The sequence below is a fragment of the Strix uralensis genome, chromosome 1 (assembly GCF_047716275.1).
Source record: "Strix uralensis isolate ZFMK-TIS-50842 chromosome 1, bStrUra1, whole genome shotgun sequence".
Classification (NCBI taxonomy): Eukaryota; Metazoa; Chordata; class Aves; order Strigiformes; family Strigidae; genus Strix; species Strix uralensis.
Window position 1 is genome coordinate 134,717,214 of NC_133972.1, and position 27,916 is coordinate 134,745,129.

At 36.2% G+C, this 27,916-nt stretch overlaps 1 protein-coding gene across 10 annotated transcripts in view; it reads right to left on the bottom strand.

Moving 5' to 3' along the window:
- Positions 1 to 27,864, bottom strand: part of ASPH (aspartate beta-hydroxylase) — a 115,598-nt gene extending 87,734 nt beyond the window's left edge. Inside the window, exons 1-5 of one of the 10 annotated variants that reach the window (XM_074881947.1) lie at positions 27,698 to 27,840; positions 21,218 to 21,282; positions 9,869 to 10,018; positions 9,075 to 9,119; positions 7,757 to 7,825 (exon numbers count right to left, since the gene is read on the bottom strand). In XM_074881947.1, the coding sequence (XP_074738048.1) occupies positions 7,757 to 7,825; positions 9,075 to 9,119; positions 9,869 to 9,947 (193 nt within the window). In that variant the 5' untranslated portion in view covers positions 9,948 to 10,018; positions 21,218 to 21,282; positions 27,698 to 27,840. Of the gene's footprint in view, positions 1 to 321; positions 1,903 to 7,756; positions 7,826 to 9,074; positions 9,120 to 9,868; positions 10,914 to 13,085; positions 16,487 to 21,217; positions 21,283 to 27,697 lie in introns of those variants that run through there. The other 9 variants (XM_074881956.1, XM_074881914.1, XM_074881928.1 and 6 more) reach the window with 9 other exon arrangements.
- Positions 27,865 to 27,916: the final 52 nt, after the last annotated feature.

Consider the following 27,916-nt stretch of genomic DNA (forward strand, 5'->3'; position numbering starts at 1 on the left):
TGTTCATTTCTTATGTCTCAAATACTTTGGAAGTTTCTTCCACTTGCTAAGAAACTTCTCAGTAATATTCCACAGATACTCTAGCATTCATTTTCATAATGTATGGGTTTTTTTTATTTTCTTTGCCTTATACTTCATATATCTCATCCTAAAAACCATTAAATTCATGTGTTATTAACCTTCTTATGTACTAATCCTCAAATATTTGGAAGAAAATGTTACTAATGTTCTTGTTGCTCTATTCCATTTGTAAATCTTAAGCAGCAGTATTAACACTTCACAAGTTTGGTTTTTTTTTAAAAAAAACCCCACTTCGCTTGCTTAACATTAACATTTTTTCTTTTTTATTACTTTTTAAAGATTGAGTAGAACCCTGAGTCGGACGATTTAAGGAAAGCTTTTTTGAAACAGGCATGTTAAATTGCTTTAAAACTGCCACGCCAAAGCAATTGAAAATTCATTTAGTTTAAAAGCAGGTTAAATTTCAGCCTGCATCCACTAGTGTTAAAACTTGAGTATAAACATTATATGGGAAACCGATACAAACTTAAGGTATCACAATAAACAATTTCATATAGTTTTAATAATAATCTGATTGAGTACACTATTCATGTATTAAAATGACAGCTCAGTTTCAGCTTTTAGTACCTGCTACAAACTGCAGAACACAATTACAATTCCCCTTTCTCTACCAATAACCTTATGATAGCAGGCAGAATTCATGTACATGAAACATATTTTTGGAATAACTGTTGTAATCCTTTTCCTGTGAAACTGGTTTATAATTTGCAAAACTGCATTAAGTTCTTGAATTTAGCAAGGAATAGAAGACATTAAATTCTAATTTCCAATTAGTCTTTAATATATTCAGTATTACATTAGAAGTACATAATCACAGCTTCCCACTTCCATGAAAGGCCCACCTTAAAAAACCTCAAACAAATTTAGAACAGCTCTTGTGGTGTGATTGTTATATCAAAAAAAATGAGTGAAAACTTAGTTTGAAAACAGACATCAGTGGGAATAAACCATATAATGACATCATATCTTCTGAATACAACAGATGTTAGCTAACTTAGAAATAAATGTTTCTGTAAAATTTTCAAGCACTTTCAAATGAGGTGCTTTTATTTGAACAGATAAAAAAAAAAAATCTATCTGAGAAATCAGTGAATCACAAAATAAATTATTTATTAAAATTATATTCCACAGAAGAACTATTGTCATGTCTATATTAAGGATTAACATATAAGTATGTATTTACATAATGCAGTCATGCTAGAATACAATCAAGGCTGTTACAAAATGCTTCAGTTAATGTTTGCTAGAAAGACAAATGTTATAGTGTTAACAGTAGAGGTTATTACACTTAGCTTTGTAAGTTTTGTGCACAAAATGCACAAATTGAAGCACATACAGAAACCAACTACACGACCGCAGATACATGTTTTATTCTACATATTTACACAACTGTGTGGTATTTGTCATCCTGTCACAAAAATGGAAAAGTCATTGAAAGGCTTTCAACTAGTGAACTACATTGCATGACTGACTTAAGTTCAATCTTTATAGCGTCCATTTGGGAGTTTCCCCTCAATGCCATAAATTCCTGTTATGATTTCATGGACATTTTCGAAAGCCAATCAAATTAGTCTCTCAGTCACTGGTTCTGTAAATCCAAAATAACACAAGTCTTTTTTCCCTGAACCCCTTCATTCTGTGACGTACCATCAACATCATCTGCAGCTTCGCTCTCTTCTTCTTCTAGTATTTCAAAAGGAGTCAATACATCATAGAGAAATGAGAGAAAGCCATAAAACCAATCAGAGCTTTCCTCTGCTAAAATATTAAGGACTTCCTCAAGGGAATCAATATTTTCATTATTGCCATCTTTGGTCAGGCCTACACAAGAATAGAGGAAAGAGAGAGAAAGAAAGAGAAAGAGGGGGAAGGAAAAAAAAAGAGACAGAAGTTAGGTGGAAAGAGGAAACTGTAAAAGGAGGATCTGTGAAAGACATCTCATGTCACAGACAGCAGTCTTTACAGGAATGCTAATTAGGAAATAAAAAGATGTTAAGAAAGTTGAGTCTTTCAAAGTACAGACTATAATTTGGACAATAAGCATGCACAGTATTATGCCAAAATCTTAAAAAAAGGTGGCAGTTTTGATTTCCCTTCTTCCCAGTTCTAAAACCAAATCCATTTATATTCAGTTGTCTTGTCACAGCATTTACCTTTAGACAGTTTTTTTTTAACAGTAATCCTCCACTACTTAAAAATCATCCAATTTGCCTTTTTTTTTTTAAAACCACCATGTTCAAATTTGAGAGCTTGCAACTGATAGCTGAGAATAACATTTAAAAGCAAACAGTATTTAAACAAACTTGTCATAGATATACTGTTAAGGATAACATTTATTCTACCATGCAGAATTCTGATTTTGCTTAGAAGTGAGGACTCTAATTGCTGGGGGGGGTGGGGTTATTTTGCAGTTTGTTTGCTTGTTTGGGTTCTTTTGACATGGTTCTCAATAATTTTTTTCTATGATATGTATTCTACATGAGACACTTCATCCTCAGGAATTAATTCCAAACCTGAGGATACACAGAACACTAGATAAAATGAATAGGTAGCCAATATAAAGGGTGCTTGTATTGTTACATAGAAAATCTAAAGCAGACTAAAGACAGCTACAGTAGAGAGAGCCAGAGCAGTGAAGAGCTCATCACTTCTAAACTCTCTGAAACCAGGAGTTGCTATCTTGGGCTACAAGACCCACTGATCTAACTGGCGATTGTAAAATACAAAGAAGCCATGCTTAATGCTCTCTGGTTTTCCTCCTGTTTTTTTGGGTTTTTTTTTTGTTTGTTTGTTTTGTTTGTAATTAAAATCCACTTTTACAGTTATTACTAAATAACATTTCAACTTTTCCATTTGGAAAAAGTACAACAGAATGACCAAGCAATGACAAATGTCAATTATTGGTAAGCTTTAAAGCAGGAGAGGGAGGAATTTCCCCCACTTCTAACCAGAACAAACCTTCGTGTTGAAAGAAGAAGCAGAAAAGTGGGCTAAGGGTGAAGACAGACTGTTGAGACATAAAATTAAGTGAACGTGTTGCACATGCAGACTACAAAGCAATATTAGGTGCAGGTTAATGAAACATTCAAGATAAAGGAGTTCATGGCAGAGACATTGAACACATTTCAACACGTTTTTCTTACAGGACATAGTGAAAGTATCACTGATAATTCTGAGGAAACTTCCAAGTCCATGATGTTCCACATCCTTGTACCTGGATGTCCAGAACCTCTACTTGAGTGACCAGCCATTCTCTTTAATTTTTCACTGGATAGCCCAAAGGTTTAAAAATGACAGATTGAATCCAGGAGGCAATCAAGGTATTATAAATATCCCTCTCCAACTTCTTCCATGGCTTAGTTCTATAAAAATTAAATTTTATAGACTTAACTTTATGCACGATAGTCAGTCATCTAATTTGTTTTCAAAATTTGGACCAAGCAAGATGTAAAGACATAAACCAAAGTAAGAATATTTACTGAAGAATGAAATCTCAATTTAAGAATAGAAACATAAATCTAAAAAACCCCCAAAACCCTCTTAAGTTATAAACACAGAATTATAATTATTTGTACCATTCTATTCTGCCAGAATCTGGCATTAAAAAAAAACCACAATCAAACCACCACTCAGAAAAGACCCCAGGCTTTAGACAGCATTTCTGTAAGCACATGAAGAACCATATAGATGCCCCTGTTTTTGCACTAAGTCAAGAATAAGACTCTTGGGCAATTATTTTTATAAAATATAACATGGAGTACAGCAGGATATTTTCTTTTTAAAAGATTAGGACACCAGAGGGAACCACAGAAACTGGAAGAATACATCTTACAGTCTTTACCATAAAAACCACCACACAACAAAACCCAAATCTTTTCTTTACAATTCTTTACAAAATCTATCCAAGATTAATATAACGGCTTTTGAATCTAAGGGTAAAAAAAAAAAGACACTTCAGCCTGAGTTTCAGAAAGTAACACGTTATTACATATATTTATCTCTTTTAAAATAAAAAAACCTAAACTAATTAATACTCAAATTATTTTTGGTCTTCATTCATCCCCATAATCAAAAAGAACTGCTTTTCAAAGTAAAATCCACATACTGATAAGCACACATAAGCGTGGTAAGAAGTATCTGAAAATGGTGACAAAAATGGAACTGCCCAATCAGGCAGCCATACCACGCTAAATCAGTGATTCACAGGAAATAACTACTTTATTTCAAGAGAAGTCTAAACATTACAATTTAAATCAGCGATCAAGGGAGTCAAAATCTTTATCTATTCCACAGTGTTACCACAACCAAAGGGGCGAAGGGCTTGCCTACATTTATTCAACAAGAAAAAGCCTTTCTTACCCTGCAAACATCTCTTTTATAAGAATGAGCATATGCAAGAATATTTGAAGGTGCTACAGTAGAATGTGAGAAAAAGAGAGAAGAGTATGAAACTTATCCTAAGCAGCTGAACTGTACAAAAGCATTCCTCTAGCTCCTATTATCTCACCCCAAATTTTCCGAAAATGCAATCATTGTCAAACTACTTGCAAACATCTTTTTCTACTGTAGGCAAACCAGGGGGGAAAAAAGTTCATTCACAGAAACTTGGATTCTAATGCTTACTACCCCTTGTTTACTGACAAAAGAGGTTAGCTGTTTTTCCATTTTCTGCATAGTCAGACTACTCTAAACTAAATGCACATGAACAATATATTGCTGACTTTCTGTAGCTGCAGTTCCAAGATGGTACTAACTACTGCAGCCATTTAAGTGGCATTTCTCAAGGTATCGTTGCTTGTTAAAAAGGACTGAAGTATAACAAATGGCTTGGCTCCAAAGATTTTATTATAACAGTCATTGGTACTCCTTACACATGCATTTTTTTTTTTGGCAATACTACTACAACCACTGTTCCTCTGTACTAAAGCAAGTACAGAGGTATAACACTCCTCCTAAGTAGAATAACTTCCTTCAAAGAACAATCAGAGTGAAGTGGACAAAAAGTGGGAAGAGAATTACTGATAACAGCAGCCTTCAAAGGAGCAGATTAAGAAGCCTCTCTTCCCATTACCAAAAGGAATTCAGTAAACAGAACATCACAAATACCTGTGAAAAAGAAAGCATCTGCAAGGTAACTGTAGTCTAAGTTCAACAAGTTTGCATTTCCACCCTGGATAATTTTTTTAGAAATGGATACAAAACTAACTCAATAAATATTTGGGGTTGGTTGGTTGGCTGGGTTTTAGGTGGGTTCCCCCCCCCCCCCTTACCTGGGGCATGGGGGGGTGGGCAAGGACCACACTTCTTGCACACTGTTTTTAAAATTGCACGAATACCTCAAGAGAACTTAATCAACAAACTTCCTTTGATTTCAACAAATAAAAAGAACAGACCCTATCATACCTTATACATACAAGAAATAAAATAATAAATGTTAATTCTTCTATTTAGGTGTGACCAAGTAGTACAGAAAACTACTAAGTTATCAGCTACTAAACCATTCTTTGAAATATAAAATAAACTCATGCTGGTAGAAGTATTTTTTTAAATTAAATTAACTTAAAATACATTTATCATTATTAAGCAAATGAAATCTTTAAATTTGTAGCAAAAACTAAAGATTATGGAAGTGGACAACATTAAACCACTGTACATGCCACAATTTCAATATACAGTAGTTTAGTAATAGCTAAAGAACAGAAAAGAAAAAAGCATATGACTTTCTAGTGTTAAACATCAAACAGTAGTATCTCCTTTTTAAGTCAATATTAAACTAGCAGAGAAACCACTTGCTATTATGGTAGTCTGACCCAGAGAAAAATCCCAGAAAGTAACAACTCTTCAAACACAGCATACATGGAAACAAAATCTTCACAAATAAAAGATAAAAGGAGCTATGCATTCAGTATTTAGAAAGTTACCCTAATGCAGTTGAATATAAGCTTACTAAACGGTTTTCTTTACTACAAAGACTTAGTTCTGGAAGACAAATTCCTCAAGAGGGAAATCTAGTCTTCTAGTTTCTGCATCAATGAAATAATTTCAGTCTGTATAGTGGTGTTCATTTTTTAGTGCATTTTAAATGTAGAATACAAGCAAACACAATAATTTACTGGGAATTTCAGTTAATAATATGTGCTAGTTAGTAGAAAAATATATTTTATTTTCACAATTTTTATCATTGTCATGTAACTTTTCAAAATTTACCATTTATCATTGTATTGCAGAAAATAAACTTAAATGAGGTTAAATCATATTTCTAAGCAAGTATTCAAAAATAATAAAAATAACTTTTGATCTGTGACCTTTTAATGTCACATTCAAAGTATAAGGTTTAAATGTGTGATAAGACAAGCTTATAATAGAAACACTGTGATGTACTGGCAGAATTCCCAGCTATATCAAGTTGCATAAAACAGACACGTAACAAAGCAGCAGCATGTTTCTGGCTACCACCTTGGCAGTCTGAATCCAACTGACGTGACCCAGCTAATGTAACTATACAAAGTGTTATCTTATTCACCGTTTGTAATTAACATAATTTGTAGCTCTGAAGTCACTCAGAGCACTACAAATTCTTCTGAGTGCCTCTCACATTCACACCACTGCAAACTGGTTCAGTAATTTTGATTGCATGGGTTTTCTTTGACCATGAAGGGAGTAAACAAATGAACTCCCCAAAAAGACTCACTTATTTCTACAAACATAAGTGGAGAAAAATGAACTGACAATAAACTGATTTTTATGAAGTATGAGTTTCAAACAACAAGCCATAACACCCTAATATACTATTGATAACTTTGATTAGTTTGAGACATTCCACTTTGACTCTGCTCAAGCTATCAATTACTATGCTAGGGTTTTTTGTTGTTTTGTTTATTTAACTTGCGAGGTTTGTGTGCTCAGAATAGGTTTACATTTGAACAAATCAATTAAACTTTCTAACATCAGGTATGCAAGAAGTATCTATCCAATGCTTGACCATGAAATTGAAGATGGTAGTGCTTTACTAGATGTAGGTAGAAGGGCAATTCACAAAGCATGTCTAATGATCGTCTTTCTGCCCACTATGTCTCTTCAAAGAGAAATTTCATTCTCCCAAACGACAAGGAACAGAAGCCTAAAACCAGTGTTTCAACATCAAAGAAGAAAAAGACATGTCATGTAGGATTTCTGAAGGGCAAAGAAAACGAACAGACTTGTGGAGAACTCAGAATAGAGGAAAGCCAGTACAAAAATATGCTAAAGAAATAGTCATCTATGTAGTACGAAGGCCTTTTGGAAGTAATTTTAAAATGAACCTGACTTAACATGTTAACATAAGCGTTTTAACTCGAAGCATCTTAAGCCCTGCATCTGATAAATTTATTAATAATCACAACCTTCTTTCAACAGTCAATACAGCAACATTAACCATCTAACTTCAAAAGCATTTGATTACTTACAGGATGATTTCTACTTACATTGGTATATTAGGAGAAAAAGAACACAACTTGCTACACCAAGTCGCACACCTAATCCTACAACTTGCACGAAGGAAAAAACCTACTACAATTAAACCAATTTAAGTTCTCCAATTAGGAAAAACAGAAATTCTGTTTTGACATTAAACAAAAACCAGATATGAATATGAAAACTGAATTTAATAGATTATTCTGCCTGTGTTTGTACTTGCCTAGCAATACTTTAGCATCTTCCACATCAAAATCTCCATCTCCATCAGCATCATATATCCCAAGCTTGCCTAGAAGTGCAAAGAGAGGAAGAAGAGAGAATTAGGGGTTCAGCAGTTTGTTTCCAGCACAGCGTTGTCAATGTGCACTGGTTGACTGTCAATGCCAGGCTGTTACCAGGGGTTTTTAAAATTATTTAGCGGTGCTCTTCTTAACCGTATTTTTAAATTTCCTGGGAAATATTACAAATATTTTAAGTTCCTTTCTGCATTTCCTAGACTTCAGACTGAACACAAATTAGTCTTTTTTCCACACATTTATTTTGGTGATTGCAGATTTAAAGCAAATCTGTAATTAAGTGATGTGCTTTACGTGAACATGCTCTGCTTAGAATAAAATTTAAGTTCACAAGGAACATTCAACGTGTTTGAGAGAAAAGAAATAGTAAACCGAGAATTAATCAAATAATCACTATTTGTTTTCTGATTATATGCTTCTTGCCATTCTAAATTCTCAGGAAAAAGAGATAGGTATGTAATTTTAAGTGCCAGTTTAATGGAAGGTAAGCAACCTACTTCCTGAATAAAGGAAAAACATACATAATTTGTATTAACTGTCTAACAATCACCGCAGACAAAAGAGCTGTCCATCCTTTTATAAGTGACTAATACATCAGACTTCTCACTTTTATTTTTGAAACTGCAGCTCTACCAGCCCTAAGCATACGCAAAAGGAAAACCCAGTTTCTATTCAAAAAGAATTTTTAGCACAGAATCGTGGTATCCAGGATTAGAAGTGTCCTGGAATCACCAAATCAGTAGAGAGCTTATCTAATTAGTTTTGATAAAATTCAGACATAACTTCTAATAGGATTGAAACTGCACAGTTTGCAGAAGAACTTGAAGTCCTCATAGTTTTCCAGTTTATTCCTACACTTGTTGTTCTCTAAATGCAGGCAGAACTTGATTGCCATTAAAATAAATGAAATATAGTTCTTAATATGATACTTAGAAAATGAGAACAGTTTTATGGAAGAAAAAGTTCAAACTTGTGTCTAGAATAGACAAAAATAAGGCCATCACCACTGTACAGAAGCAATCAATTAGAAAGGATCTTATCAGTTTACGGTTAAACACAGCAGAATGTCGGAATAAATGTAATTCTCTAGAAATAAGAATTCTTCAAAACCATGAAGAATGAGACAGATGAGAAATGACTGAGTTTCATGTCACTGTAGAAGAACAGTAGTTCTCTAAAAAATTAAAAACATAAAAAAGTAAACCAAAATTTTTAGCCAAGCTTATTTCTCTAATATCCTACCTTGTAGGACCTCTGACAAGTTATAACGGAAATCCTTTGCTTTGGCTGCATGCATGGTAAAAATATAGAAACCATTATTTGCATTACTAGACCAAATTAAATTTCAAACTAGAAGCTTCTCTTAAAATCAGTCCAGATCAAAAAACCATGTACCAACAGATCTGTAAAGCTGTAAAGTTTGTAAAACCAGCAGTTGCAAAAGTGCACGTTGAATCCTGCAACATCAGGGACAATAGCTCTATCTATGGACATGTGAGACATTAATTTTCACTGTTACATATTATATTAACAATACTATCTTAACATTGTCATTACTGAGATACAACCACCACCTTAAAACTGAGGTCATTCATGAGAGGGTGACTGAACAGTTGTTCTGACTCTGTAGGCACCACAGTCTATCAGAGGAGTGGTAACATTAGCTGCCCACTTTCAACCACTGCTGCAAGTTTCTGAGAGCTTAAATTAAACAATGCATATTTAGCTGACATTTCAAATGATCTATAGTATACATGTTACAAAGAGATCCAGATCTATCCTTGGAGATTTCTTCAATTCTTTAATAAATGCACTATGTTAATAATAATAATTTTTCAGTCTAAGAATCCCATTTTATCATCATAATAGAGTTCAGCATTAAAACGTACTTTTTGAACTACATTGCCTATTCTTATTATGTAGGTCATTTGCAAATACTGCTGTAGTCAAATCAGCTATCTAGAAATTTAAAATGGCCTCCAGTTAATACATATCATAATAATTATTAGAATCATCTTAAGATTTAAAATTCTTACCTAGAACTTCTTCATAATCTACAAGTTCAAACCAGACAACTGCTACTGATGTCCAAACTCCCAGCAAAGCAATTACCATAAACCAGGTGAAAAATGAGCTTCCAGAGAGGCCTTCTTTCTTTCCATTTTTGCTTCCTCCATGCTTAGTCTCTGTTAAAATAAAGCAAACCAGTAGAAAAAATGGATTTGTATGAGTTAGAGAATTATGACTGAGGATATAATTATAAATCTTGTTTCTTATGAGTACACAGAATACAAGACAGCTGAGTAACATTTTTTTGGTTGTGTTTTTTCTTTTTTTTTTTCTTTTTTTTTTTTCTTTTTTTTTTTTTTTTAAACTTCACCACTGTTACTTCTTTTCATATCACTGTGAATTACAGTGGGAAGCTCGATGATTGTCTAAGTAAAAGCCCTAAAACCAACCAAGTACCAAAAACCCATATGTAATTTGTCTGAACAACTTAGTTGGAAATCCCCCCTTTCTCCCCTGTAGTGTATATTTATACAGAGCTTAAAATTTTTGAGATGCTTTGCATTTGTGCCAACAGTTCTCAAACTGCCACCAGAGGGCAATATGACCAGCAGAAACAGTTTGGAAGAACATTTCTTCTGAAGCAAGTTTCAAAGCTAGTTGAATTGGCTCACAGAATCAACATTCAAATAGCCTAAGAAGACTCTAAATCTAAACCATATTAAGGGTAAGACTCCAAGTTCAGACACTCCATCAGCTAAAAGTATCTTCCCTGTTGCTTAGAATCAAGCAGAGATTCATTACATGCTGAGTACCTTCAGACTTCCAGTCCTATGGAACATACAAGTAAAAGGATGACACAGAGACTTAATGCAAATCACAGCTTCATTTATAACTACACATATGGGAAGTAAGTGTATATAAAAAATGCAGTAGATATAGACAAACCACTGGGAAAAGAAAGCCCTCAACGTGGCATATGAGTAGGGGGTTTCAAATGGGCATCACCACTACAGAAGACATAAATTGCTTGGTCCATTGCTTTAGGACCATTTTAGGGAAAGAGAGATACATGTAGTAAATAAATGTGCATCCAGAAAGATGCCTGTGGCCTTTCTCCAAAGCTCAAGGTCTGCTCTTCTGTCTCCTGATACCGTCGCTGCAAGACTGGCACTCGGCTGCAGCTTCATGTCTACCATCCTATATTCCACTCCACTCTCTTCTAAGCACCAGCCTTTGCCCCTTCAGTCCCATTCAGTCCTAGTTACTGAAGTAAAACTCTTCCTTACATATTTTGAAATACTTGAAGAACTTTTACATTAATATTGTGATAATGTAATAAGGTAGGGAGTTTATCATACTACTTGCAAGTAACATTTGATGTATTTATCAACGCTTATAGACAAAAATACTCTCAACAGCTAAATATCAACGTGGTTGTTTTTTAGAATAAAATGGAGTAGCTCTGAAAGATGAGTCATGAGAAATCAGTGACTGACTTATTTCTGTAACAGATATTATATAAGAGTACTTTCAGACCCTGCTTGCAATCAGGTTCAAGCTGTAATAAACTAACCTTTCATTACATTCATTGTGCTACGAGTTCAGAACAATTAAAAAAAAAAAAAAACAAACCAACAAACCAAACAACTGACTCATGTCAGCTCTTACTCAGCTCAGCATTTTAGTGAAAAAAAATTATTCTTTTATTAAAACTACTCTGTACAAAGATCAAATACCAACTATTTAGTTTCTTTTCTATATTAAACACAGAGCTGGTATAGGCTGTCCAACAATATTCAGAGAGAAACTGAGACAACTTAGCCTCACATCAGGCACGTATTGCTTGCTACAGTACAGTACCCTAATTACATAAGTGCAAGGTCCATATACATAACTCATCATAACATCTCTCTTGTGGGAAAAATGTACAGGTAGCCTGAAAATAGAGGCAAAGACAAGCAGCATGTACCAGTACATTCAGAAATAGGATCAACTGTATATGAAAATTATTTAAAGTACTCTTGAGCTAGAAATGTTAATTTTCAGAAATAAACAATTATATTATGTAACAGCAAAACTTCACTACTCCTGTGTTCCATGCCAGTCAATGGAAGCTTTACATATATTTAAAATTAAACCTTAAAGCTAAAAACATTTTAAATTATTCCAGACTACAACTTTGTTCTAGAGCAAACTAGGTATTAGAAGAGGCAAACAGGAGAATCTTACTGTATTTCACACTCTTACCTTACTGTTTTCTACTGTTTACTGCTAGCTGCCTCTGAAGAAAAGGGCTTTACTTATTAGAAGAACAGGAAAATGAAAGAAAAGACAACTTATTTAAATAATCAAGCATAGCTGTTCATATTTTTTCCAGACTAAAAGACTTCTCATGCAAATGCCTCAAAAAAAGATTTTGCTATAAAAATATCATTCACAACAGTCACAAAGATACATTTTTATGCTCTGGTTTCCTATCTTACAGGAAAATTATTTTCAAAGTTCTTGAAAAAGTCTGCTAAAAATTCAACCATGGCATAAGAATCAGGCAACACTTCAATATAAATGGAAGTTATGTAACGTAAAATTTACCTATGGTCTACACAGGTAACCCTACGCATAGGGTCAGAACAAAACATTGTAAGGAGTGATGCTGGCTTAGAGCTCATCCCAGACAGTTAATTCTCAATACAGGCCCTTTCCCTGCACATGCTGCCAGCCATGTCAGAAGTAGGTCACTTGCCATATCTGGTAAGCCTGTGCTTACACCACCAGATGTCTTTATGCAGACATCAGAAAGTCTTAAAGTGTGCTCTATTCCTCAATGGCAAATCTTTTAATGTCCTATACCTCACCCACCTCACATTAAGAGTCACACCTAGATAAAAATGTATGAAAACCTTTTTCCTTTGACTTTAGCTTATGTTAAAGACACCTATTAATTTCACATACTTCAAAAATAACTTTAATGTCAGATATCTGAAGACAAAACAATGTCTCATGTTAATGTGTACTCTACTCAAACAAAAACTGTTACAATTAACCACCTGCCGTAAACTCATGAAACACCTCTACTCCAGAGAACGTATAATCAGAGAGGCAGCCTGTCTCAGAACAGCAAACTGCCTAGAAAACACCAACATACCACAATAAGCCAGTTATTTTGCTGATTTCAAAATCACACATAGCCAGTATTTGTGACCACGCATTCTCCATTTGTTCACAAAAAGGTTAGGATAATACCTGTGTCGTCAGCCATAACATTAGTGCTTGATTTCCACAGAGAGAGTGAGTGTGTCGATATCTCCAAAAATTAATGTTGAAGGCAGAATAAGAAATGATTTATCCTCACTGTAGTCTTGCAACAGGAGCAAACAAGTTTCCTAAAGCCAGCTCAGCTGGAACCCGAAACTGGACCCAAGAGAAACCTCTCCTCCAGATCTATTTTTAGAGCAGTTATCCTCAGGAGCCAAGCGCTTTTCAGAACTCATATGGCAATCTAGTTCTGACGACAATCAAATTCACTTACTCCTCCTAACAGAGCATCCTGGGTAGTTGATCCTTTTCCCTCCCCTTAATCCTCCAACATCAAACACAGCAGCAAATGAAACCAAGCACATTGTACTGTAGAATTTTTGCTGCAATGTATGCCTCAGTGCCTGAGCTCTAAGGACATTAAATCCATCAGCATAAGCTGAAACACAAGTCTGGACACAAAGCTTGCCTGCTTGCATTTGTTAAGTTGGCCCTCACCCAAAAAACTTTCTCCATGTTGGCACTCCTCTACCAGGCTTCCCGAGTATCCTGTAGAGACTGCTCATTTGAAACTTGCTAGCTACTTCAAGAATAACAGACAGTTAATTTCTAAAATGTAGTTTTGAGTCTTTTAGAAGAGTTACTTGAAACCAACCACACGCATTCTTGCCAAAGGCTTTTGAGATCAGAACTGTTCCCCTGGTACACCTCATATTTGCTTCTAGCAGACCCAAAGGAGGGTTACTGATAGTTTTGCCAAAGCAAAGCCTGTTTCCCTAGAGTGCAATATACCACGTGCCATAAAGCTAAACCACTTAGCAAACAGGCAACACTTCTATTGCGTATTTGTTAAAAGTAGCAGAGGTGTTGATTTTGCTTTGTTGCCCTCCCTTTCCAGAAAGGACTAACTCATCTCACTCACCTCTCCTTTAAATTCTGACAATATGCACACTACCTGCACTATTTAAAGCTAACACAAATGATTAATGGTCAACATACACTCTTCTTAAGCACCAGAAAAGGAGGAAAAAAAAATCCATTAACACACTCTTCAACTTATTTACATCTTCAATTTTAGCAATCTTTTCCCACTGCATTTCAAGCAAAAGCTAACTCCTTTTGGGTGGGAGGAAGACAGAAACGTGAGTTTGTTTCTCATTAACAGGAACCATAATAAAAACTTGAGGACTTAGCACTCTGCCCTTCTTCCCCCACACTTCTTTAAATAACATACTCATCGGGCGTAGATGGAGTGAACAGTAGAATCTTACAGCTACTTTGGAAAACAACATATACCTCCTGTCATTTTAATACCCAGCAGCTAATTACCAAATGCAATTCCCAATAGGTCAAGGGAGGGAAAAAAAAAGTGAGAAATAACATCCGAGTTTAAGACTTTTCAAATGGATGTAAAGGAACTACAGCCCATTGATTCTGTAACTAGTGGATCTTTTAACTGTTTTTAAAGCCACTTGAATACACCAAACAGAACAGATGCTTTAAGAAAGACCTCCTGACTAGTGCATTTCAGCAACTTATTTGATGCACAAGCAATTTAGAGCAAGATAGGAGAAAAATTTAAACGAAGGGTAAAACCCACCAAATATATGGAGAAATCAACAGGTTATTAAGGGAAATAATTTTATGCGCAATGATATGTAGTCTATTGCATATAAAACCTATCGTGTTTTGACAAGCATTAGATTAGGCAGTTTGTTGCAACTTTACTTCAGCTGCACCTGCATTTGCAGATACCAGATCTTACTACAAGTGGATTCATGGAGCACTCAACTGATGCTGAGAACCTGAAGTCCACTTTATACGTATTTTGGGGGGATTGCTCCAAACTAGATCTTACCTGGCTGAATACCCATAAGCAGTTGCAGCATACCTTTCTGTTTCATTTCACTCAACCCTAATATATTCAGGGACAACAGCAGAAGACATAAAGGTAAAGTGAGTGGAGACAGTTAAGAAATCAGTTCCAAATGTACCCTTCCAATCTGAACTAACACACATATGTTGACCTTTAACCAAGTACCCACAGCCTTATCCTGTGCCCTTTAAAAAAAAAAAAGTCCATTGATTACAAGAACATATCTTCCCAAGAAATGACAAACATCTTTGTTCCTGAAAGAGGAGGCTACAGCTAAAACAGGGAAACTCTTCAGACTCATCAAAAGGAAGATGGACCAAAAGGGCCACAAAACTGATTATACACCCCGTGAACAACATATATTAAAGCGCAACTTGAAAAATACAGCTTACATATGTATGTCTCTGAATGCTATAGTTCAAAATACCAAAAACATAATTTGTTAGTTTTGTGAGAGACAAAGGCTAAATTTAATGGATATATATTTAAAATACAACTCAAGATCAGGATAGCTAAGCCAACAGTGCAGACGTCTTGTGAGGTCTAGTTCTACTGTGTTCAAATGCTATGACTACGGGTTTGTCTGTTGGTTCTTTACTGAAGCAACTCAAATTGCTTCACTAACATTCAAAATTATTATTCTTCACCTCACTTGTATAACTGTTTCAAATTTAAAAACTATTTTCAAGTTAGTTTTGCAACAACTATGCACTCCTCTAAAATTAACCAAAATAGCGTGAAGCATAATTGACAATCAAGACTAGCAATGTTAATTTCACCTGTAGATCACTACCAAAGCACAAGCAAAGAAGCTTAGAGAAAAAATAACGTCAACTACGAACACAAAAATGAAGGCAGGCTTCAAAGCATTAGGTTAAGCTTTACTAATGTGTGTAATTATTTCCCACAAACGTGCAGTAGGAAGTAATACAGAAGCAATTATGGATTATCACATAAAGAGAAAGGTGCACACCAGCAGGCAGTTACTAGAAATTAGAAAAGCACAGTAAAAGGAAACCCAGCAAGACACTGACCTCAGAGAAATATCTAAAAATTGCATTTCAGAAGTAAAAATGATCAATCAGCTAGATCACAGGAAGCCTTCGGAACATGCTAATTTTAAAAGCAAAATGCAGAGTGATAAAAACCAGATATGGGAGAGAAGTCAAAAACTAAAATAAGTTACAATAGAACAGTCTACCACCAACAGAGCTGAACTAGTAGCAGTGCAACGGAAAACCACCTCTCTTGTATGAGCATGGCCTACTACCACTTGACATTTTTGCCAAATTATCTTTTCCGATATGATTAATGATAAAACAACTGTTGCAAGCCATTCTCAGTAGTGAAATTGCAGTTAATTGTTTTAAACATTTTTACACAAAGTTTTTTTGGGTGAGATCAGTAACAAGTATTTTCAGTAAAATATCTATTAAAGGGAAGTTTACAGCATTCTCTGTTGATACTGTTTCCCCCTGCCTATTAAAATATGAGCTTTTTTTCCCCCCCCTCACAGCTATAGCTCATATATGTGTATGTATATACACACTTTCTTTCATATGTATTTTAAAATCTAGACTCAGTAAGCATGTATGTTGAACTGTTCCATTCTGAGAAGTTCACACACCATAATGATCGCAAGTGTTATCGCTGAAGTAAAACAGATTTTCATCTTTAATTTTCATTCAGTGTGCCAAGGGTGGAATAGCATACTTTTAATGGACAAATCTGTGCTTTTGATGTGCTTTTACAAACTATTTCGTTTTGTAAGGGAGACGGGGCTACTGTTTTCTCTCTGTTTACTTCACATATAGAATAGAGATTTTTTACTAAAATACTTACAGTATCACTTATAAAATAATCCAACCTTATATTTTCACAAATATCCATACTCAGAAATTTGTGTTTGTTTTACAAACGATCATAACAGCAGGGTCTTCAGAGATAAGATCTGAAGTTTAAGGTAAAGGTTTACTTTTAATAAATTCAATATAAATTCTTTGTGATACAAAATTGATTCTTTTGGTATCTAAGAAATAGTCAGCACTGCAACCTTAATGGAAATTAACGAAAACCAAGTAGCATTATTAATTATTATTCTCATTAAAAAGTAGATCTCTGCTCTGTACTTTATATAATCTTGTCTACATGGTTATAAAGATACCTGTGCACATTATCAAAGGACTTTAATAAACTAAATCAGAAACTTACTAGTTAGGAACAGGGAAATGGATGGCACAGAAAAAGCTGTAAATTCAAAGAAAACAAATAGACCAGAAGTTAGAGTTGAAATAATAAATTAGCCAAATGAAAGGCAATTTTTGCTCTCCTGCTGCCAATTCACAAATTTTTACTTCAGTGTTTGAGGAACTTCTCCTTATTTCACATATAATCAATCCTCACCTAAACCTTCATGGTCCTTAATTTTCAACCCCTACAAGATTTATCATAGTAAAGCATCCTACTATACAAGAATCAATGAAGAACATAAATACTGAAAACAAGAGCAAAGTCATAAATTCAGGATTCGACAGCTAAGCAGGCTGATAGTAGAGATGCTGAAGGTGGCCTGCTGGAGGGGAAAGAAGGAAAAAAAAAGAAAAAAAGAGATGCATCAAAAAATACGTAAAAACCCTCTAGAATCAAAAGTGCTGTGTTGCACTTCCCTAGTGAAAGGAATCTCCTACCCTCAATAGAGGAAGCAATTCCACTGAACCATCTCCTCAAATTCAGCACTTAATCAGGATGTGAAAGATCAGAGTTTCAGTTCTCCTCTGGGAACAATGTTTGAATTTCTTCAGAGGTCTAAAACACATTTTTAAGTATACCCAAGGGTATGAGAACAGAGATTTTAGTCCTTCACGATGAAGCTGTTTATTTGTGCACAGCCAAACCTTAACTGGTCACAACAGCAATTTGTAAGAGAGGAGCTCCACAGAACAGACACTAAAGCCCAGTTCTTCCCCCTCCTTTCTAGCTAAGAAAGGGGACTCCAGACCTAACCGGCCTATCGTCATGCTCACTCTCAGCAGGCTGAATCTGTTTCACATTGCATTGGAACAGTTTCAACAACCAGAATTTAAAATATACGCTCTCACTCCTGTTCAAGTATACCCCATAAATAGCAGCTGCGACACTGAAAGTCAACGACACTTTTTCTTCTTCAAGAAGAAAATGGAATTGAATCTTTTTCTTCTCTATGCTGGGTGAGAGCTCCAATTTACTAATGTGTTGCACGAAGTAAGAAACCACTCTTTCCAGCCCTGTTCTACACAGAATCAGATCTGCAATCCTACTATCTGAAAACGCACTTCAAGTAAAATAGATACATGTAGGTTTTTAGATTTTTTTTAATTCAGTTTATAAAGAGAGATGGTCAATACTTTCTAAAAGCCCATTTCTGAATATAAGCTGTTATAGTTCAAAGTACTTTTAAGCCTACAGATAACTTTCTGGTTCACAGGAAGCACCAGAATATTTAGAAGAGCTTTTTACCTGCAAGCTAAAGTGATTTGTTGCTAAATCAGAATTAACTATTCTTCAGAAAAAAATCCAGCACAAAAGAAGAATAAGATTATCATCTGGCAGATTGATGCCAAGAATCATTCCCAGGGTGGTTTTTTTTGAAACTATTATTCTTATGTAGTTACATTTATTCTGACTATAAACAGTGAATAAATCCTGATTGCTTTCTATTTAAATGATTATTCTAAGACATATATACACAAAAAAACCCAGAAAATGTATTCAGAAGAAATCTATTCATAAAAGAAACATCTCAAGAAGGACTAGCTTGTTTTGTTTTTTTAAAGAAACTGAAGTTTTTTTCTCTAAGAGAAACCAGTCATGAATTAAAGACAAAAAGAAACTTAATGAGAAATTCTGTCCTAGGAGGTTGCAGAGTTTTGTAAGACTTGTCAAAGGCACTTTACATAAATAAAGCACAACAGTGAATTCTACTTGCAGTGCTAGCTCCACACTTTTCAGTGAGATTTGGAGAGACCAGCTGTTTGCCACCGTAACAGAGCTGCTGCTGCTAACAACTTTCCTCTGGAGTTCTGTTTATCTAAGCATAACTGCTGAAGTCAGAGGAGGTAAAAATGAATACAGGGATATATGCTAATAAGAAAAAATCCTGAATCTGCACCTGCTCCTTTTCTAAACATGCTAGAAAGATGATTACTTTCAAAAGCTAGTAAAATTTTGTCCAAGACATGTTTTGGGTTATTCTTTTTGGTACATTTTTTTTAATAGTTCTTCAATTAGGATTTATTACAAGGAAAAAATACACACAGATGTGCACACAGCTTAAATGACTAGTAACAACACTGCTTACAACTTCAAAAAATTTTATAATGAATACTGACTATCAACAGGAACATATTTAAAGCACTATTTAATGCATCCATCACATACTATCTGAATAGTTTGGATTACTTTTTTTAAAAAAAAACCACAACCTTTTATCCACAAACTTAAAAAATAGTACAATAACAGGCTTAGAGAGTTAGCACTTTGGGAAAAAACAAAAGTCCTGTAAAGACGGTACAAAAATATTTTGTGTTATCTATTTACCTAATCTAAATAGATTTGTACAGAAAAGTACACCTTCCTACATTCTGATATTTTTCTCCAAACACTTTAGTCAATTTTCTCAAGTTTTGTTTTTATGTATGTGCAAACACAAAATAGAATTAATGTCCAAAACTCAATGTAGAACTTGCCTCTTATAAGCTTACTTGACTTGACATCAAGCCAAGAAGTTCAAGGTTAAGACTACAAGGTTATAAAGAAATTTTAGTTTGTCCCTGCTACAGGACCAACATTATCTGTATCACAAGAACACTGACGAGGAGACAAAACTAATACCAATTTTAACTGTGCAGATGACTTAGATTTTTAGTAGCTGCTGTTGTGATTAACCAGCTCTCTCCCACAGAACATTTGCAAATAAGAAGATCTAAAATGATACGATCTACCTATCTTCTATTTGAATGATTTAATGAGGTCAATAGTCCTACAAAATTTCTAGGCTAATTAAATATTTGGTTGTATTTAGGCCAGAGCAGAGTTCAGGAAAGGTAAATGTGGAGAGGAAATACAAGAAATACTTAAACCCAGAACATGCAAATTCTGCTGGTGGTGACCTTTAAAAAAATTTCTGTTACATAAGGTTGAAAATCCTCATATCTGTGTATAGCATGCTGCCATCAATTTTAGGGTATTTTTTCCTTGTTCCATTTTCCTATCCTGTAATGTGGGTCACATCAATTTGTTTCAGCTACAAGTCCTAATTAAGCCACAAAAAGAAAACAGATGATATCGTTTCAGTTCTTTCAGTTTTTCTCATGGTTTGAGGGAGTTTCATATAAAGACAAATAAAACTAGTTGCCATGCAAGTACCTACAACTCTTGCTATTCACAGCTTTCTGCTCATAGAAAAAAGAACATTTTCAAATCCTTTACTTAATGCCTAAAACTTATCAAAGGTTCAAGTCTTATACTAAGTCAATTTAATCAGGTGTTAGCTCATGGAGGTGCTATGCATCTGCAACTCCTACAGAGTTCAAAAGAGTTTTTATGTGTCTCATACCTACAGTCTTACAAATATTTGTTAAAGTATGTTGTTAGATCTCAGTTGCAAAGAGTATTGCTCTTTTCACAACTTTCTTGCTTCAAAAGATGTAGCTGTGTCCTCCAGTTACTATGGAAAAAATAACACCACAGTTACAAACTATGTGAACTTTCTTTAGTAATACTAAAAAAAACCACCTTAAAAAACACTAGTGTAAAAAGTGAAGAAAGTGAGATATGTTACATTAGTAATTAATTGTCGATTATCAAACAGAACCCCAGGAGATAAAATTGTAAAACAAGAAAACCACTACTCAGTAGTTACAAAACCCCTAGCTGTTAAATATTTTATAAAGGAAGTCTTCAAACAAATAACTTGCTAGCATTTGTTACACTGCGTAGGTACATGCATAGTAATAGTGCAACTCCAATTGAAGGAGACTAAAATTTGTTTCATTTAAAAAGTTCTAACAAAGCTGAACCACACATACTACAGTCTGTTCAAACTCAGTATATGCTTATCTGCATACTTAATTTTCACTGTGCTTAAAGACACGCAATAATGTTATGATTTCCACTTCAAAGCATAGCTTAAAACTCTTTCATGCAAAGAGCTAGCCCGTAGGATGCAGTTAGGAAAAAGATTGCTGCAGGCTATCACACAGATTACCAGTTTGTGATCTTCATCAGGAAAGAACCACTTGGGGTAAATCAGAACTTCAGTGCTCAAGTTCTCTACAATGAAGAATTCAACATAAGAATTAGCACAGGAACAGTTATTACATGTTTCAAAGTGATTCAGAAAGGTCCAGCTGAAAATGAACTTTTTTCTTTTCGCAGGTGATCAGTAAAGGGGGTTTCAGTTTAAAGAAACAGCAATATTGAAATCTCACCTCTTTATGCACTCTGTAATTAGAAATAATATTAACATACACGCCTTCTACTGCTAGCAAATGTTGTCTTTACTGAAGCCTTAAATATCCAGCCATTACATTAGAATATCCAACCAAACCATTCACCTTCCATGTTCACACCATGGCTCCACGATGACATGATCAAACACAAAACTCTAGACTCAACCTCACCCACCCCTGATGTCCAGCCACTCATGGTCATCTCTTCCCTTCTACCCAAATGACTTTTTGTAAAGCTGTGCACTCAGCCAGTCTGGGGAAAAAGAAGAGTCAGCTTTTGGTATATCAGTTCTCTGGTGTGGTTCACCTAGCACCTGCACAGCTACTAATTCAGGTATAGGGAAGGGGAATTGAAAAGAGGAAGACTGCAGAGCAACCTCAAACTAGATTAAACTGACTGCAGACCTATAAAATTGAATTTAAAAAAAAAAAAAATTAAATCCTTAATCCCCCAATATGTTATTCATCCCTGGAGTCTGAACCTAGACCAGCTACCACCTCTGATGAGGAATTTTCATGTGCATTCTGAGAGTAATTACCAAAATCTGAGAAAATATATTCCTCCAACCTTCTGCCTCCCTGAGATTATTAGTGATACTTCAGGTTCTCCACCTAGTATTTTAAACACGCTCTAGCCTCAAAAGGCTATTGAAAACGTTACCTCTCTTACATACCATTTAAACTCTTAATGAAATGCTCAAAAAGTATATGAATGCAGACATCCTTGCAGATGTTAAGTACAAGGCTCCTCCATATTTGAAGCACCATGAATAATATCTTTTAGCCCACACTGGATCAAAAGGGACAGAACTTTCCTTGATCTCTTTATCAAGTGGCAGCACCTCTGGAAGCAGGAAAAGGAATTTCCCAGTGCTCCAGAATTCTTAGGGAGAAAAAGTACTGATAGAGGGAAAGTATCAGGCTCTCTTTGGTTTTATGTCAATCCTGCTACACTTAGGTATCAATCTTAAAACCTGGAATAATACTTTATTGAGAAAAAGCAAAGGGAAGAAATCCAAATGCCAGGCAATATGGAAAAACAAGTCATAAAAGCATATACTGTGTTCAAATTGATCGTTTTTCATTGCAGAGTGACCTTGGCAGTCAGTTACCATACCTTTCAATAGCCAATGGAGTATAGAAAGTTTCATACAGATAAACCTAAGAGATGACAGGGTTGCCTTTCCAGGATTTAGAGCTCATTTAACTCTAATTCTAGAGAAATGAAGGGAGGGAAGGGAGGGGAAGGGAGGGGAAGGAAAAGGGAAAAAAGCGGGGGGAACCAACAAAACCAGTTAATTTCACTGATGGCACTGGTGCAACACACCATGTAAATTACAAATGTTTGGATCATTACTGTTGCTACCATTATTTCATTTGGCAGATTATTTTACAGTAAGTTAAAATGTTTTTCAAAAAGGCCACCTTGAACAAGACACAAGGCAGACAGATGAATCACAGAGAGGTGGCTGTCTGCATTTTCACGGGTTTGCTACTTGTTTTACTATATTTTCGGCTTTCCTGAAGATTTAGGGAAGAAACATACACAGTTGTTATTTAGATACTTTGTCACTGACATGAGCTATTCATACTTTGAAAGCCGTAGTTATCTGTTAGATACCAGGTATACAAACGCCATTAAAATTCTGAGATCTAGAAGTAGTCTCTCAAGTCATAATCAACTTTCCAGGTTAAATCCATCTTACTTCAAATAAGAAGACTTTTTTTTTACCAGTCTGTGCCAAACTGTTAAAAAAATAGTAATATCAGGCACTAATGGTAAAAATTCAAGATCTTCAACTAGTTGTAATCAACTAAATTAGGCAATAGGATAAGCTTGGTGAAGAAATCACTGCAACATTTCTAAAACAGTATTTAAAGACTCCACCAGTGAGACACAAAGAATTTCTCATTTGTCTGCAACAGTTGTACAGCAACTCTAAAAAAGTAATAACATTCCATTGTATACTCCTGAATACCAAAGATGCTACAAGAAAACATTCTAACGTTGAGTTTAAATAATCAAAGCACCGAGCGGCACATTAACTGAATTCATGAGAATTTGTATTAGTTCAGCAAACCTTAGGAGTTAGACTTGGACAGACCAGTCAAAACATTTGTTAAGCCCCACAGAGCATCCCAAGTTTACATCTCACTTATGACCTCCAACACCTTAATACCCTTCTTCCTAAGGATTAAAATTAAAATGAAGAAGGAGATAATGGATAGACTGTAACACAAGAAATCAGATGGTACACTATACAATTGTAAAGTCAAGAGCATAAAGCAAGCACGCTGTCCAGTAGTTCAAAGCAGAAATTAGAGAGACAGGATTTTTAGATAGATGGAAGCATATTTACATAGAATCCATAGAGTAAGAAAAGGAGATGTTATATCACAGCAAGCTGGGTAGGTGAGAGAGTCCAGAGAAGGCACGGGCAATCCCACATCACAATGATGTGAAGTTCAATGTTCCTGAGAGCCAACAAAAGAGCTTCAGCAGGAAAAAAGTGACCTGTTTAGCTGATGAACTCTCTCTGCTCTTTAGGTAAATTAAAAAGCTAATGGAGAGCCTCACCCAGAGAAAGTACGCCATAAAGTAGTCTTTACAACAGAGATGAGATAAAATGTCAAAGTTCATGCAAATTAAGAGGCACAACTATCTTTCTAGAAGTGATACTGTTAACTGAAAAAGAAGTAATATTAGCACAACATTGCATTTGGATAAGGACATTGGGTCAACTTGAATGTATACAGAAAAAAAAGAATTTGAAGAAAGCTGAAAAAAACAGAAATTAACGAAGGGATTAGATTAAGGGACCTTAGAAGGTCCAAAAGATGAGTAAAAGGAGTTAAAAGCTTGGCAATACATTTGCATTTAGATATATAAGGAAACTACATACTTAAAACAGGAAAAAGTGAAATCAGAAATCTTCTGGAATCTTGCAGAGAAAAGTAAGAGATGTCAGAAGATAATGTCAATCATTATTATGGAGATTAAAGAAAATTTATCAAAGCAACAGTAGAGTTCCTTGACTTCAATCTGTGTGATGACAATACAGCCTCAGAACTAGCAGAGATAGGATTTATTTTTTTTTTAATAAAAAATACAGTTGTCTGTAGATATAGACGATGCCTTGTGATGGAAATGTGTTTTTTGTATAGTGCCTAGCTTACTGGAGAACTACTCTCCCACTTGTCATTAGAAATACAAAGAAAACAGACAGCAATTATTGCATAACTATATGATCAGTGAGAATTATGTTTAAGTCCTTGCTTATGTACTATAAGACAAGAGACACCCACACAGCAACATAATGATAGATGCCTTATAATCATCTACCATTAAGCATAGCTTACAAAGTTAATTCATATTTTTTCAGCCATCTGTATTCCAAAAGTAGCTGGGGTGCTGATCCTCACTCTTACTGGAAGGCTTCTCCACAACCACCTGCTAATGCCCAAGACATTTCTAAATTTCCTATCTCATGAAATTTGAGGGAGTTAATCCATGACCAGGTGACATGCATTTATTCTTGTACCAAAACTCACTCATCTAATGAAGCTTTAAGTAATATTCCTGTAAGTATCTATTACTTCATCTAGCTGTTTAAAATTTATTTTCTTCCTTTAGAGAGGCTGGAGTTTTTACAATGGATTCTGTAGGCTAGTGACAAGAAGCCAAACTTCCCAGTAAAGATAATAACGAACACATGCTTCCCTCTTTAAGTATCCCCAAACTGTCAAATTATGACCTGGTTTTCACTTCTGTACTCCAAATAAAATCACTGGCGTATTCATACGATTCTGCAAATGTCACTTTCAAAGAAGCATCCATCAGTAGCAGTGCAAAGCTTAAATACAAAGATTTATTTTTATTAGGACTGATTTGACAGCTTCTAGTATATGATTTTTGAAAGTAAAACTTAGAGTTCTATTTCTAAAAAATATTTAGTTCCACATCTGACATTTCAGTGAATCTGAAAACACCTATATAAACTACAGTTAGAACTACTTCAGCCATAATCTGTTTGTAAGATTACCGTCAAGATTTTCTGATGCGGAAACCTAAAAGCAGATTACTACGTTCAGATGCAGGCATTGTCTTCAGTGCACAGATTTTTAGATGAGCTGTCAACTTAGTGGTTTCAGAGCTATGAGCAACACCTTGGCAAAAAGCCACATCCTCTGCCATGAACTGCTGTGAAAGTGAATACTACAACATTATCAAGAACCACCTCAAACTCGAGGTTTCCATACTTCACAGTCTCTATTACTAGCCATCTCAAAATTATGTCCTCATCAGATTTTCACACAACTCAACTGTGGAAGGCTTACAGGCTGCTCTGAAGATGCTGCTCCTCTAGCTGTTCCTTTATTCACACAGGAGTAATCATCCATTACCTCTTTCTGCAGCTGCAACTATGAAAACAGCATCAGCTTCATGCTGTAATTTCTACGGTTGTCCAAAGAATTCTAACTAAGAGTTGCTGAAACTAACAAAACATTTGTCTAAATTTAAGAGGTTACATCTTAGGAGAGTGCCTAACACATTACTCATACTGCTTCATCCCCTCATAGATAACAGTAAATAAAGAGTCCCTGGTGCAATTACACAAACCTTTTGATACACAATCTTTTAATGCAAAGAGATACAATTTTACTCAGGCTGAAAATAAAAACCTACATAATACTTAAGTCAGAGATTCAGTTTCCTGATAAATTTATTTTTCAAATGTTGATGAACCTTTAAAGTGATATTTAAAAGATTAACAGAACCATGTTTAGTATTCAAAATTATACCAAGGACTCATGTTCTTAATACATTATAATTGAAAATCTGTATTTAATACTGGATGATGATCAGAGCACCTCCACCCCAAGCAAAAATAGACTCTACTACATAGGTTAGCAATTGAAAAACAAAAAAAACAAACCAACCAATCCCACACTTCTATGAACATTGTAATATCATCTCTAAACTTTTCATGCTTAAATAGACTTGAAACCTTTTCCTCTTAATTCATCATGTGATAGGTAAACTATATGGTTCATCCTTTCATTAACACCATTCTTCATATTATTGCTATATTCAAAGAGGAACAACAGATATTTCAGTGACGTCACCACATTTCATCACTGGAGCTCTGTGCATGTCAAGCTCAAAACCAAATTATTTAGAATGAGCAAACATTCAATCTCTGATAAAAGCACTTCCTTTCTTTAGTGCAGTGTGCATGGTTGCATAGTGATTCCAGAAGTACATAGTTTTTTTCCTCTTTCAGGCATGTTCTGCTATGCTTAAAAATGGTACTGCACATAAAGCTTTCCCTACCTAAACTGTCCACACATAGTAGTTTATGAATCGTCAGATACGCTAAGGTGGTCTTTATTGGGGGAGGGAAGGTAGGGAGAGCTGTCTCAAAAAACCTTCTGCTTGAATTTTTCCAAGATCATTCCTCCCTGCTTCTATACTCACAGAAACCCTCAGCTTAATGCTACACCATGTAATGCTACTTCGGACCAGTGGTGTTAAACAGGTCAGCCTGAGGAGATATTCCAACATCCAAGTCTGAACACAAGAGTAACAACGGCTTCACTAGCATCCGATATGGAGCATCCCGGTTCTACTCCCAGCTTCTGGACGAGGAAAAGGTCTGAGCGCACTTTCCCGGGATGCCTACAGATGTCAAGACCCGCCTCGGGCAGACAACCTGCCCCAACCCTTCTGGGGAGCTTTCGAGGGGCGTCCCCACCGGTCAGGCCCGGCCACGCGAGTTTCTCCTCCACGTGAACTCCCGAGAAGGGGAACGACGGGAATGCGAGGGACAGACCTCGGCCATCTGTCCCTGCTCCCCCCCACCCGCCAGCTCCCAGGCCGCCAGAGGAGCACGGCCCACGCGAGCCGGCAAAAGGGCGAGGGGAGGCTGCACCTCAGCCCGCCGGGAAGCGCAGGCGGAGAGGAAGGCGCAGGCCCCTCTCGCTTCGCCCGGGGGCTCCCCCCCGCCGCGGTGAGGGGCGGCATCGACCCCCCGCCGCGGTGAGGGGCGACATCGACCCCCCGCCGCGGTGAGGGGCGACATCGACCCCGCGCCCCTCCCCCAGCTCCAGGGCTCCGGCCGCCGCCCCGCAGCGGTACCGCCCGGCCCGCCCCGCCCCGGCGGGACCGCGGGAGAGCCCCCACCCCTTCCCCCTCAGAGCTACGGCCTCACTCCCCCAGCGGCGCCGCCGCTCACCTCTCTTGGAGCCGGGGCTGGGGCTGCCACCGGCGCCTCTGGAGCTCTTGCGTGAGGCCATGGCACCTCCTGTCAGGCAGCGACGGGGGGGGGGGGGGCGGCGCGCGCGGCGGGGGCGGGGCGGGGCCGCAGCGAGAACGAGTCAGAAACCGCCGCCGCCACCTGAGCGCCGCGTGCGGGAGCGCCCTGCGGCTACGGCAGCGCAGCGCCGAGCGCCCC